This window comes from Wasmannia auropunctata, unplaced genomic scaffold, assembly GCF_000956235.1.
Source record: "Wasmannia auropunctata unplaced genomic scaffold, wasmannia.A_1.0 LD336040.1, whole genome shotgun sequence".
NCBI lineage: Eukaryota > Metazoa > Arthropoda > Insecta > Hymenoptera > Formicidae > Wasmannia > Wasmannia auropunctata.
The window spans coordinates 643,535-656,985 of NW_012026850.1; the positions used below are offsets into that span (position 1 = coordinate 643,535).

The following is a 13,451-nucleotide window of genomic DNA, read 5'->3' on the forward strand; positions in this document are numbered from 1 at the left end:
CGTTCCCACTGAGCGCGTCGCGCGTCGCGTTATCCGAATTGACCAATCAAAATATTCCATTTTATTGCGTAATTTGCCGCGTGATTTTGGATTTTATACAAAAAAAGATTATTTTATCTCTAGAATGTCGAGTAACCTAATCATAAGAGTCCTAGATTATCAGAGAAGCGCAACCGGCTTATGGCAGTATCGCAAAAGTACTAGAAAATATTAAAAATGGCGTCGAATGGCCAATCATAAGTTTGATTTATTCGGCAACCATTTATAATAGTGATAAATCAATCTTATGATTGGCCATTTGCGTGTCCAATCAGGACTCGTAACACCGGTCGCGCTTCTCTGATAATCTAGGACTCTAGTCCGACTGACTTTACGTCGATCCTTTCATGGATACAGTTGTCTTTCGAGTGTGTTGATTGGCTGCAGGACAGAAAGATTCTCAAATCTCCAGGAAATTCTCTATCTTGTCAGCCAATTAACGCGCTTGAAAAATTTGTCTCGTACGACAAATGAACTCTAGTTGAATCAGACGTTGACCTAACCTTTAACTTAACCTAACTCAACATGGTAGTTTGTCAGTCGTGAAAGTCTTAAGTGGAGGTCAAATCTACCTAAATTCTATTTTGCATCGTGTAAAATTCAACAGTTGACCAAGAGAACGAAATTTGTATTCTGCAGCTGAGAATAATGAAACAGGACAATGTTAATTTAATCGTGTATACAATAAATCAGTGACGACTCGTTTACGAGTATCATCAAAGTCTTAACCTGAATTCTATATGGCAATGTAAAAATGTAAAGTTCACGCTGCTCCTTCATACGATGGGCATGGGCTCGACGAAACGGTACACCTCTACGAGTGTCGTGTGAGGAAAAGAGTTTTCATCCGTGCGGAAGGTGGAGCTTGGATGAAACGCGAATGCAGACGCATTCGTTCGAGATAACTGAAAATGTTTCGTAGTCGGAGCTGGTTCGGTGGCGGACTTTGGAAGCCCAAAAATCCACATTCTCCAGAGCACCTTAAGTATGCGCAGACTGTCGGCAGATGGTTTATGTCGATGTTGCATCACTAAAAAGAAAAAGTATACTTACGAGTATGTGTTTATTTATGTTGCATCTAGATACCTATACAATGTCTTGTCGAAGAATCAGACCGTGTCTGAGAACAACAGAGGTTTGCTGGTCGAAACTCTACGTTCGATAGCTGAGATTCTCATATGGGGCGATCAAAATGACAGTAGCGTATTTGAGTAAGTAAAGATAAGCTTTTTATTGACTATGTTCACAGCAGTAAAAGCAGCATTGCAATTGTATAACTGCATTCTTTAATACGATTGATTTATACATTTAGATCCAGCGAGGAATTATAGACAAAAATCAATTATATTTAAAAAAATCTTGCGACAGTTGCAAAGTTGCTTTTTCTGCTGAGCGCAGCCGTTGACATTTCTAGATGACATTATTTTAGAACCAAAATTAATAAATGAAACTAATAAACTTGGCATGTGAAATTTAGAGAAACACGACTAATGGGATACATTATATATTTGCAGTTTTTTCCTGGAGAAGAACATGCTTTCATTTTTTCTGCGTATTATGAAGCAGAAATGTGGGAGTTATGTGTGCGTTCAATTGCTTCAAACGTTAAATATTTTGTTTGAGAACATACGCAATGAGACATCCTTATGTGAGTTTTGCAACCTTTTTTTTTTATATTATGAGTGACTTCTTTTTTATGTTAAGAAACCAAGTAATTAATTTGTTGTAAAATTTCGCGTTTTCAGACTATCTGTTAAGTAACAATCACGTGAACAGTATAATAGTGCACAAATTTGACTTTAGCGATGAAGAAGTGATGGCATATTATATCAGTTTTCTAAAAACATTGAGTTTGAAGTTAAACGCACATACAATCCATTTCTTCTATAACGAGGTAAACGAGGTACACACGCGTAATGATATTCTGTGTTTATCTTTTAACTATAACTTTGTTAATTGTATAGTATAAGGTGGTCCAAAGAAATGAAAAAATATAGAAGAATAAAATAAAAACTTTACTTAATTTTAATTACATCAAAATATAATGATATGCCATTTACAAATTATCTTTTTATGCACTTGGCGTTGCAACGCTGTCGCATAGTTTGATAACATTGCATCTTGAAAATGTCAATCTTCAAATCATTACCTCTTGAGTGTAACCTCGAAGTATTGATGAACTTAAATATTTGTAAAGAAATTGCAAATATCACCTGATATAAGGATTTGAAATGTCATGAGAGAGAGAGAGAGAGAGAGAGAGAGAGAGAGAGAGAGAGAGAGAGCGAGGGAGGGTGGGATTGCAAAAAATGCATGCACTCAAAAGATGGATATTTAAAGAATGTTCTTTTCAAGATGTGTAGATTATCACGATAGCGTCACGACTAAGAACATAAAATGATAAGGTATTTTGTAATATGTAGCATGTTACATTTTATGTAATTCAAATAAAATTAGTTTCCAAATTTTTATTTTATCTCTTAACATTTTCCCTTTTTTTTTACCCACTCTGTGTAAATAATAAAAAAAATCTCTAATAAGATGTATTTAGACATATCTATATTGGAATTGTCCATTAAAATTTACTGCCATTGACAAAATTATAATAAGTATGTTTTTCTTTCTTTAGCATACCAATGATTTCCCACTGTATACAGAAGCGATCAAGTTTTTCAATCATTCGGAAGGTATGGTGCGCATAGCTGTGAGAACTTTGACGCTAAATGTGTATCGCGTCGAGGATGCGTCTATGCTAGCTTTCATAAGGGATCGCACAGCTGCGCCATATTTCAGTAATCTCGTGTGGTTTATCGGTGATCACATTATAGAATTGGACATCTGTGTTCGGAATGATGCTGAGTAAGCATCGATATTAAAATATCTTTTTCTGTATTAATCTGTGTTATTCTGTTATAATAATAATAAAATATGCTTCTCTTTCTAGTCATCAGAGTCAAAATAGATTGTCAGATCTGGTCGCAGAACATTTGGATCATCTGCATTATCTAAATGACATTTTAAGTTTGAATATACCGGACTTGAACAAAGTTCTATCAGAACATTTATTACATAAACTATTAGTCCCATTGTACGTCTATTCTCTGATGAAATACAAAAACACTTTGTGCCAAACTCAGGTAAGAATAAAATTATCTCTTTTATTACATGAATAATTAATACGAGTCGATTTTTTAAAGTTTATTTTTTTCATGTTTTGAGATATTTAATATATTTAATGTGTAGTATTTTATTCTATCGATTGAAAAATATTGTTAATTTTTTTGTTTTTATATAATAATATTGATATACACAGTGTGGCTATAAAGTTTCTGGACTAATTTTATAAAAAAAGAATTCGCTGTAAAATTTTATTGCTTAATTTTCTACATACATCCTAATTCGATACAGATACACTTAATGACATATTCCTGCAATCGTTCTATGTCGCGCTTGAAATCATTTGTTGTGTACTTAGCTCCTGGTTACACTTTTCTGAATGGTCACAATGTCGTTAAAACGTTTTTCTTTTAACTTCAATTTTAGTTTCGGAAATAAAAATAATTGAGTGCCAAATCAGGGAAATATGGGAAGAGGGGTGTGGCACAGGGGGGGGGGGTGTTATATTTTTGCGGCGAGAAAGTGACAAACCAATATTGCATTGTGAGGTACATTGTATTGAACCAGTTGCCAGGTGACTATTTTAGATCTACTTGAGTTTTAACACAAAACTTAATCGCGTAATGTTGTTCTTTTAGAGTTGTCACAAATTTGTTTATAAAAACAACGATTCGTAGACTGATGAAACTTGGCACACTTAGAGAAAGGTTTACACTAAAAGATTCAATCGTTATATAGCGCTATTTGTACATTTCTATGGAAAATCAGTCCGGGAACTTTATAGCCAAACTGTGTATAATAATAATATATTTTTATAATAATTTGAATTTTTAGGATGAGAGAAAACACGTCAGTGTTGTGGTAGCACTTTTTCTACTTTCTCAAGTCTTTTTGATAGTGTCACACGGACCTCTTGTACATACGTTAGCGACTGTAATGCTCATGTCCGATTTCGAGACGATTCAAATTGGAACGAATAGAGTTCTGGAAAAATTCGGTGATATAACGTCGAATAAGTCTGTTACTTTTTCACCGCCAAAAGAAACATTGAAAAAATCTTCGAAAACTCTAAATGAAACGCACTTAATGTCTGAAGAACTTTACAATCAAGAAAGCAGTATAAATATAAAAGAGGTGGTTAAAAATGTAATTGACGAATTGCAAGAATTTGATCACCCAAGCACGTCTTTTGATGATGCTTCTAACGATGCTACCCCTGTAAATACACCTGTTCTTACGAATACGCCACTAGATACAAGCATTCCAAGTGAAGAGGATCTAGAAGAAATTAAGCAATTGAATGTGACAGATGAGGAGAAAGAGCAACGCTTGGCACTGGAGAGCCCTTTGATGCCTCATCAAAGTCAAAATGAAGTCATATTCGATTCTATAGCAAAAAAACCATTTTTAGAAACAATAACCAATTCCTTATTATGTACAGAAAATGATTATGCTGCATTATTCGCACTTTGCCTATTGTACGCATTAGCTAATAATCAGGTAACCATTATACATTTTGACAGTGGTCTGTCTTATTTCTAAATGTAATTTTTATATAATAATAATAAGATTATGTTATTTACTAGGGTATAAGTCGTAAAATTCTGGATATAATTTTGTCTCCATTCCATAATAATACGTCGACGAAAAATTCCTATAATGAATTACTCATGGAAAGATTGATTCATATTATAACTTTGAGTTGTCAAACAAGTGAGTTGCGTGTCAATATTTTTCATTATAATTTACAAGTTTAATGTTTACGCATGTTGCAAACACAAAGTTTTTAAATTTTGTAAGAATATCAATTCTTTGTTAGATTCTAAAGTGAGGCTCGTTACCCTGGAGTTGACTATTAAGCTATTGACACAATTGACAGTATCTGAAGGACAATGTCTATTACGAGAATCGCATCTAGCAGTCATTGAAGCAGCGAAAGAACAAAGTACATCTCTGTTAAAAAACTTCTACAAGGTGTGTGAATTTATTGAAATTACACTAAGGTATACTTGCGCAAGTTTCATTGCCTCTTGTCTATTAGTGGTATTTTGTTAAAAATATATCAATTTTATTTAGAGCGAAGATATTTTTTTGGACATGTTTGAGGACGAATATAGTGAAATACAAAAACGACCGTTAAATGTCGAGTGGTTAATGATGGACAGCAATATTTTGTTGCCTCCTACAGGCACACCTATGACTGGCATTGAATTTAGCAAAAGGCTGCCATGTGGTGAGGTAGGTAAACAGAAAAAAATATATTTTTAAATAAATATATGAAAACATAACATTGTATAGTAAGAGAGTAAAATCATAAATGATTATACAGGTGGAAAGGGCACGTCGCGCAATAAGAGTTTTCTTCCTGATAAGAGAACTATCTCTGACACTCAATATGGAAGTGGAAACTCAATTACCACTGACTAATCCGGCTAATTGCGTACAAGTTAACAATGTTCTTGATCTAAGTAAGTTATTTTTCTCATACATATGATTGATTATTTAAAAAGTGATAATGTTAATTTGACATGCAATATCTTTTTCATTTATTCATTGATTGTGATTTCTATCTGAAAAAGTGCATGTTAAATCAATATCTCGAATATCTTGAATATCTAGAAGTTCTTGAAGCCTCTTTTCCGTGATTTTTATTGGTTAAAGGCATGTCAAATCTATAGTCGAATCTCGAAGTTCTTGAAGCCTCTTTGAAACACACATAGATGTGTGCGTGAGGGTGCGTGCGTGCGTGAGTGGATGCGTGTGTGCGTGGGTGGATGCGTGTGTGCGTGAGACCAGTATAAAAAAACGCGCCATGCTATCTACCAGATGATGGTTGGCAAATGATAGCCTTCTACCATTCTTTTGATACAGAAAGGACGAGAGAAAATTGTTTTTGGAATTAGGGATTAACGAAAAAGAACAATGATTAGATCAATTACAAAGGGATAAACTATGGTTGGCAAATTAGCGTATTATGTTGGATTGAATGTTTACTATTTCTTGGAGGAAAGCAATAAAAGTAAACATAATTTATTTAATGAATATTTAAAATTTGAAAAAAGGTGGATTATAATCTTTTAGTATTTATATATATTAACAAAGAAATTTAATTGTAAAAAAGTATATTTCTCAAATTTGAAATTACTGATCAGAAAATAGAATAAAAGTTAATAGTTTCAAAAGCTTAATGGCGCGCGCGTAGTGCGCGCATGTTATGTTCTAGTATAACAAAAAATTAGATGAACTACACAAGATTTGTTATTTAAATTTCGTTTACAGATAACAGTGATTTGATTGCATGCACTGTTGTGTGGAAAGACGGCCAGAAAATTCGTCGTTTCCTAGTTATTGACGTTGTGCAATTGATTCTTGTGGAACCTGACATCAGTAAGCTCGGATGGGGTGTTGCAAAGTTAGTTGGTTTTTTACAAGATATTGATGTGGCTGGTGACAAGGATGATTCAAGATGTTTATATTTAACAATTTACAAACCATTAAGCAGTAGTACAGGCAATCGTATACCGTTGCTGTCGGCTAAATTTATTTTCGATGATCACATTCGATGTATGGCAGCCAAACAAAGGTTGGTGTTTCGTAGCAAACTTGAAGTAACGCTTCACATGCACGCGCACACATATACACACACACACACGCACACACGCACGCAATATATTTTGATATTTTCAATTTAATTAAATTGTCACATGATAATTTAGGTTGACAAAAGGACGTATAAAAGCAAGACAAAAGAAGATGAATCAGATCGCAAGATTGCTGGATATTCCAACAAGTATACCGCATTGTTCGACACCACCCAATTATGCTTTGCGTAGTTTACGACATGAACGTAAGTTTGAAGCTAGAAATCTTAGTCCGCGCAGAATCATTGTAAGTGATGAATTCAATTCAATTCTTTCAGGTATAATCGGACGTGGTCAGAGACTGCAAAGGGATCAAGCGAGACCGATGTTTATGGTAAACAAAGTTCCTGGATTTGCAGCACAAATGCGTAGGGAGAATGTTAGGCCGGTGGCATCGTCGAGTTCCAAACGCGATGATGCTAGTTCGAACGAAAGGATTCATGAAAACGGTTTACGATCTAGAGACGGTTCACCCAAGATGCCAAGGCCGCGGAGCGAGGAGATCCCTCTAGAGGACATGTGTATTCGGAAAGCCTCTCTTACGTCCAATGGGTTGAATGTAGCGCACATATGTCCAGAAAGGAGGGATAGTCAAGGTGCCTGCTCAAATAACAGCGAGACAACGTCTGTAATTAGGAAACACTCTGAAGAAACGTCTTTCACATCTCCGCAAGAACCAAAGCCACGTAGAAAGGGCCAAGTAGAAACTGTGTGATTAAAACAGTTAACTCTTGGCAAATTAATAATTCAAACTAAACGTATCTTTAAAAAAAAATCTTAGAGGACAAATGAAGATGTGTATATGCCATACGTTTGAATTAGCAAAAAGAGCCTGCTTGACTAAATTAATAAAAAAATTTTTAGTATGTTTTATCCTACAACTAGTAAAACTAATTTTTATATTTTTATCAAATATGCAATGGTAATAACATTGAATTTTTTTTCAGTAACAACTTTTATGATTAACAGGAAAAAAATGAGAAGTTATTAAATAATATTGTTGAATCATTGTTACACTTCTTTGTGTTAGAAATCACTGAGGCTCTGTTCTTATCTCTCACTCACCTCACATTTTAGCTTAAATAAAATTTATTCGCGCTGTTTAATATAAATATCACTTTAATGCTAAGGAAATCGTGCAACAATTCTCGTAATTATTTCATATGTATATATCCTTGTTTTGAGAGGTTATAGTTTTTCTATAATTTAAAAAGATAAAGAAAATTAAATCTTTAGATATATAGCATCAGTCATTTATATCTAAAGTCTCAAAAAACATCTTTTGTGAAAGACTGTAAAGCATAAGATTCAAATATTTGAGAATTGAATATAACAATATATACACTATATGACAACTGTTATATTAGAAACCGTATCTTTATTCCATATGTTGAAACATATCCTGTACATGCATAGATATATGTTAATTATAAACAAATTTTTTTAAAGAACGAGATAGCAAGAAACAGTTTTGTTTGGTATCATAAATTGCACAATGTATGTATATAAAACTAACTGTAACGGATTCATATCTTTTCTATCCTGCTAATATAATGTTCCTTTAAATACACATTCGTATTTTATTTTCTGTTCTCTGAAATATTTCATAAAAACATTTTATTATTATGTCAATAATTAACAAATGTAAAATTATGATTTTATTACCAGAGGTAAAATTTCATTCGGTAAAATATGCAACTGTTAACTTTATAATGTTTTAATTTAGAAAAAAAGTGAAATTTTTTTGTTACTTTAAAAGTATTATATATATGTATGCATAATATTCACACATAATTTGCTCAATCAAAAGAAATTAGCTCTGCTGTTCTAGGTTTTGTAGCTTCCGAATTTTGCGGAGTTTCATTGGTTGTAGTTGAGACTGGAGGTACAGGTTGAAATGGCATTGGCTGCGCAGCAGGAATTTGAGCCATTCCTTGCATTGTCGGTACACCAGACGGTTGAGGACCAGGTAAAGTTTGACTTGTTGCAGAAACAGGTCCGCTGCTAGCTCCGGCAGGCACTTGAATAACACCTGAAGGTTGAGACGAAATAGCAGCGTTGGAAACATGCGCTGACATTGCAGATCCTTGAGTGCCAGACAAGGTAGATGGCTGTTGCGATGCTATTTGCGGCGGCAGACCAACTACAGTGCCGGTAGGTACATGATTACTCGAAGCTACCGGACCTGACGAAGGGGCCATGTGCCCTTGAGGTATTGGCGGCAGTCCGATTTGAGTCGGAGGGGCCACCTGCTGTGGCATTTGAGATGTGACGCCTTGTTGAGACGATATATGTCTGCCCGCTGAAGCTTGTCCCGGTGACACATGTATCGTGGGACCTTGCTGAGATCCGATCTGATGATTGCTCGGTGGCTGAAGCTGTTGAATAGGTGGTGTCATTTGGGGCGGCATCTGCAAAAATTAATATTTGCATCTTAGATCTTTATTGATAGAAAGACTGGCAAAAAGATAGTTCGCGGACTTACTATTCCTGGGCCCGAGATAGACACGCGACCTATAGTCTCCTGTCCTTGGATGGATGAATCTGATGATTGTTGTTCCGGATTGGGAAGTGATGGCATCATGTGCACCGGCAGAGTGTTCATTGGTGGAATGTTGTAACTCTGCATAGGATATTGAGTCATAGCCGGTTGTCCATACATATAAACTCCTTGATTTGTGGGTGACATTGGATTGTAATTAGCTCCAGGAGTCGGATAATGGACATGACGAACAGGCGATCCTTGAGAAGGTCCCATAAAATCTGGAACTGCTTGATAACCTCCTGCAAAGAAAATAGAGATAAAATTAATGACTGATAAAATAAAAAGATTAAAAAATACGTAACTGCAAATAGCAAAATAAAAAATTACCCATTATGTACTGTTGTTTCTGTTGCTCTTGACGCATTTGCATTTCCCTTTCTTGTTCTTGAATCTTTCGTAAAGCTAATTGGCGTTGATATTGCAAATATTCTTGCTTCTTCTTTCGCATGATAGCCAATTTTTGCGCCATCAGCATCTGCCGTTGTCTCTCAGCTTCTTCTGCTCTTCTGCGTAATTTCTCTTTATGTTCTTCTCGAAGCGCGTCCAAAGCAGCTCTAGCATCTTTCATCTGAGTTAATTTATCTTGCAAACCTTCATAATACACTCTGCTATCATCTTGTTCTTGAATATATCTTAACAGTCTACAAAAAAAAAATAATTTTCTGTGATCGAAATAAAAAAATCCAATATATTAGAAATAAAAAATTAATAGTTTGATTTTTTTAACATACCTAGAATGCATAGCTGTTATATTCATAAATAAAGTTTGAACTGAACTATCATTAGCAATCGATCTGCCTCTAGAGGAGTTGCTTTTCATCCTGTTCACGAAAATTTCAACCTGAGATCTTAGGCCACCTACAAATTCTTCCATTTGAGTATCAATTTCACCATTTTCCTGTTTCACTACAACAAGTTTTTGGGGCATCGGACTGCTTATATTAGGTGCAGATGGACTTGTCACATCCACTCTTGATCCATGCTCTTCGTTTACAGTCTGCCTTTGTTCCCAATATTTGCGATTTAGATATTTAGCAAGCTCAGGTTCGATCTCGTCATCATCTTGTACCTGTAATGGGCTAGGACCCTAATGAAAAAAATTAGATTAAAACTTTATATCTAGGATAAAATTGGAACACTTTACAGAAAATATTAAATAATAATTTCACGATTCATTATAACAAAAAAATAGATTGTTTTAATAAATTTATAATTTTATGTAAGATTTAATAAAAGCTACGAAAAACTTACAGGTGATGGTGGTGGAGAATATGTTGTCCTAGTTATGGGAGTTGGATTGGATTTTAAAACGCTTGTAGCACGTTTCTTTTCTTTTTCTTTTTGTTCAGCTTCACTCTGACTTAAGGCTATTGCTAGATTTAATTCTTCCTCTTCTCGCAGTTCTTCTTCTGTTTTTCGAGCTGGGACCTATAAAAATATAAATATAAATTATATAAAATATAATATACATATATATATCATTAAGATATATATATATGGCTCCGTTTCACGCGTAATGCGCATGATGTATCATTTTATTTTATATATACACACGTACTGGAGTGAGCCTTCCCTAAGAAAATGTGTGATAGAGATAACCGACGGTGCAAGAGTGAGCCATGTGGCTTGGGGATGTCTGCCTTCTTCTTCTTCTTTAACCTTTGGATTTCAAATCCTACTGGATTTGAGTACCGCGATTACGTCTGCCTCACTTTAACGATATCAGACGTCCTCAAGCTGCATGGCTGTCACTCTCACACTACTCTCGCACACTTCAGCATCTTCACCACCTTAAAGCTCACTCCAGAATGTATATATCTCACTGGTATGTATACATATGTATATGTACACAATAAATAAAAATGAATTACTATATATATAATATGCAATATTATTCCAATAATTGGGTTAGAATTTAAATTAAAATTATTTTTGAGAAAAGCTTCTTTCCTTTAAATTTAATATATTTTCATAATAAAGTAATAATAATATAATCTTAATATATATATTCTAACTAAATAATGGACAAAAGTACCTGCGTGCAAGACAACGGAGGAGAAGCCATGTTTAACTACTAATTTAATTATAAATTAAGTCAAAGTCTTAAACATACAAGTTGTTCCACTTAACTCCAGCATCTTATACATATTTTACTACACAACATTATGTGTTTCTTAAAATCATAAAATTTCGTAGCTTCAATTTTTTCTTCTTATTTAGAATAGCAAAGATATTTAAGGTTCAAATTAAGTAAAAGATAACCTATGCACATACATACACACTCATACACGCACGCACACGCGCGCGCGCACACACCCACACACACACACACACAATTATTTAGATAATTTAATTTTTAAAAATTGACAATTTCATTGTAAATTATTTAAAAAAATGATAATGTTTTATGTGATTTTTACATGTAATTTTAATATTATTGCAATATATTTATTATTTAGTAAAATATAAGTACTTACTTGTTGCTGCTGAGCTAAAGTGCTCTTGAGATATTCTGCTGGAAGGTCAGTATCTTTGGTTTGAGTTGTAGATGGTCTGAAAAACCGTGACGTTTCAAAACTATCCGAAACAATATAAGTCATGATGGATAAAATAAGAAATTTCACCATACCTATTAACTTGCTCGTAACATGCTTCGCAAACTCGTACTTCTTTCTCAATTCCAAATTTTGGCAAAGTAGAAGCCCTACTCGAGCACTGGCCACAAAAGACCTGACCACATGCTCTGCAATGATGCTTCCGTTGAACCATGCCAAAAGTCACACGACACCGATGGCACACTTCACCATCCGCCCATGCTGGTGCAGTGTCTGCTCTAAACATAGCGTCGCTTTCTTTCAAAACAGGAAATTGATAACCCTCAGCCTTCATTATATTTAATGTATCCTGAGAAAAATAAACATTAGAAAGATAAAAATAGACAAAAAACAAAATTATATACTGATGATTAAATCACAGCAAATAATTTATTACTTGAACTGTCCTATATTTAGGACTGTTACGAAATGCGTGAGCCCAAGCTTGTATCAGCTCTAAAGTTTTTAGTCTAACGTTTTCGTGTGGCGAGGTTTTAACCAGTTCTTTTAGCTGTTCCATATATTGCTTGGTAGCTATCTCATCATGAATCAATGTCCCACAATTTTTCACGCAAGATTCCAATACCTGAGTAAATGTAAATATAAAAATAATACAAAAATAATATAAAAATAATATAAAAATAATCTCTCTTCTAAAAATTATGATGTTTCTTACCAATAAGGCGTATAGTGCTACATGCGGATTACTGTTTATCATTTTCTTCTTTATAGCCGTAAGTGCAATTTTCGGTCTAAAATATATAAATGTTTAAAAATAGATAGTGATAATATCTAATATATTTATTACAGATTTTCAAAAGTAATGCAAGTATAATCTCGATAACGTGTCGTAGTATCTTAATTAGATAATTAAAAAATGAAAGTGTACTTTTTATAAAAATGCTTACTGAACATCACTCTGACGTATAAGATCACAAATTTGCATGATTGTAGGCCAATCTGGTTCTAACTGCAGATGACTCGTCGCCTTATCTGCGAGTGATTAATGATGACTTAGAAAGCTCCGACATTTTGGACCAAATTTCAAAGAAGCTTACCTAATAATTTATCAAAGTTCGTTGAACTGCGAAACATCTTGCAACTCTGATGAAATTCGCGTTCTTGCCTTCCCGGAGCTTTTAACCGCGTATGCACTCGGTATACGATAATCCGTACTCGGTAATTGGCTCGCAACAGCTGCAATACAACTTAGAGTTTAGACAATCCTACTTCTCTTACTTGCTTGCATTTAATCTCGTTCCTCTCCAGCTGTTTTTACGAGATATGAGTCACGGAAGTCGATTGCGATTAATCGACTTTCAAAACTTATCGATATTAAATAACCGCGAAATTTAAAATCTTAAATTTCTATCAATTATCGATAAGATATATAGGGTACGTTCCACTTAACGCTCGCAACGCTTGTAACGCTTGCAAATCCGTTCCACATAACGATCGCAATCGTTGTGGTCGCGATCGAAACGTCATAAATGACGTCATTAATCGCGACCGCAT

General features: G+C 34.3%; 2 protein-coding genes across 3 annotated transcripts; one reads left to right on the top strand and one right to left on the bottom strand.

The window, feature by feature from the left end:
* The first annotated feature begins 460 nt into the window (after positions 1–460).
* LOC105451941 (protein CLEC16A) lies at positions 461–7,678 on the top strand. 2 transcript variants are annotated; one of them, XM_011692672.1, is made up of 14 exons: positions 461–1,024; positions 1,122–1,250; positions 1,554–1,687; positions 1,785–1,942; positions 2,669–2,898; positions 2,984–3,176; positions 3,991–4,656; positions 4,743–4,869; positions 4,976–5,130; positions 5,233–5,394; positions 5,486–5,624; positions 6,436–6,739; positions 6,873–7,003; positions 7,076–7,678. In XM_011692672.1, exons 1-14 carry the CDS (start codon positions 951–953, stop codon positions 7,510–7,512), a joined length of 3,039 nt encoding a protein of 1,012 aa, XP_011690974.1. In that variant the 5' UTR covers positions 461–950; the 3' UTR covers positions 7,513–7,678. The 2 variants fall into 2 exon arrangements, with proteins under 2 accessions (XP_011690974.1, XP_011690975.1); XM_011692673.1 differs by having other exon boundaries at positions 510–1,024; positions 1,785–1,933.
* A 477-nt stretch (positions 7,679–8,155) lies between these two features.
* On the bottom strand, positions 8,156–13,416 carry LOC105451942 (hepatocyte growth factor-regulated tyrosine kinase substrate). The gene is made up of 11 exons (XM_011692675.1): positions 12,995–13,416; positions 12,845–12,929; positions 12,613–12,688; positions 12,334–12,522; positions 11,972–12,246; positions 11,820–11,895; positions 10,594–10,770; positions 10,074–10,429; positions 9,670–9,983; positions 9,283–9,581; positions 8,156–9,208 (listed from the first exon to the last, which is right to left on the bottom strand). Exons 1-11 carry the CDS (start codon positions 13,029–13,031, stop codon positions 8,597–8,599), a joined length of 2,496 nt encoding a protein of 831 aa, XP_011690977.1. The 5' UTR covers positions 13,032–13,416; the 3' UTR covers positions 8,156–8,596.
* Between the last annotated feature and the right edge of the window lie 35 nt (positions 13,417–13,451).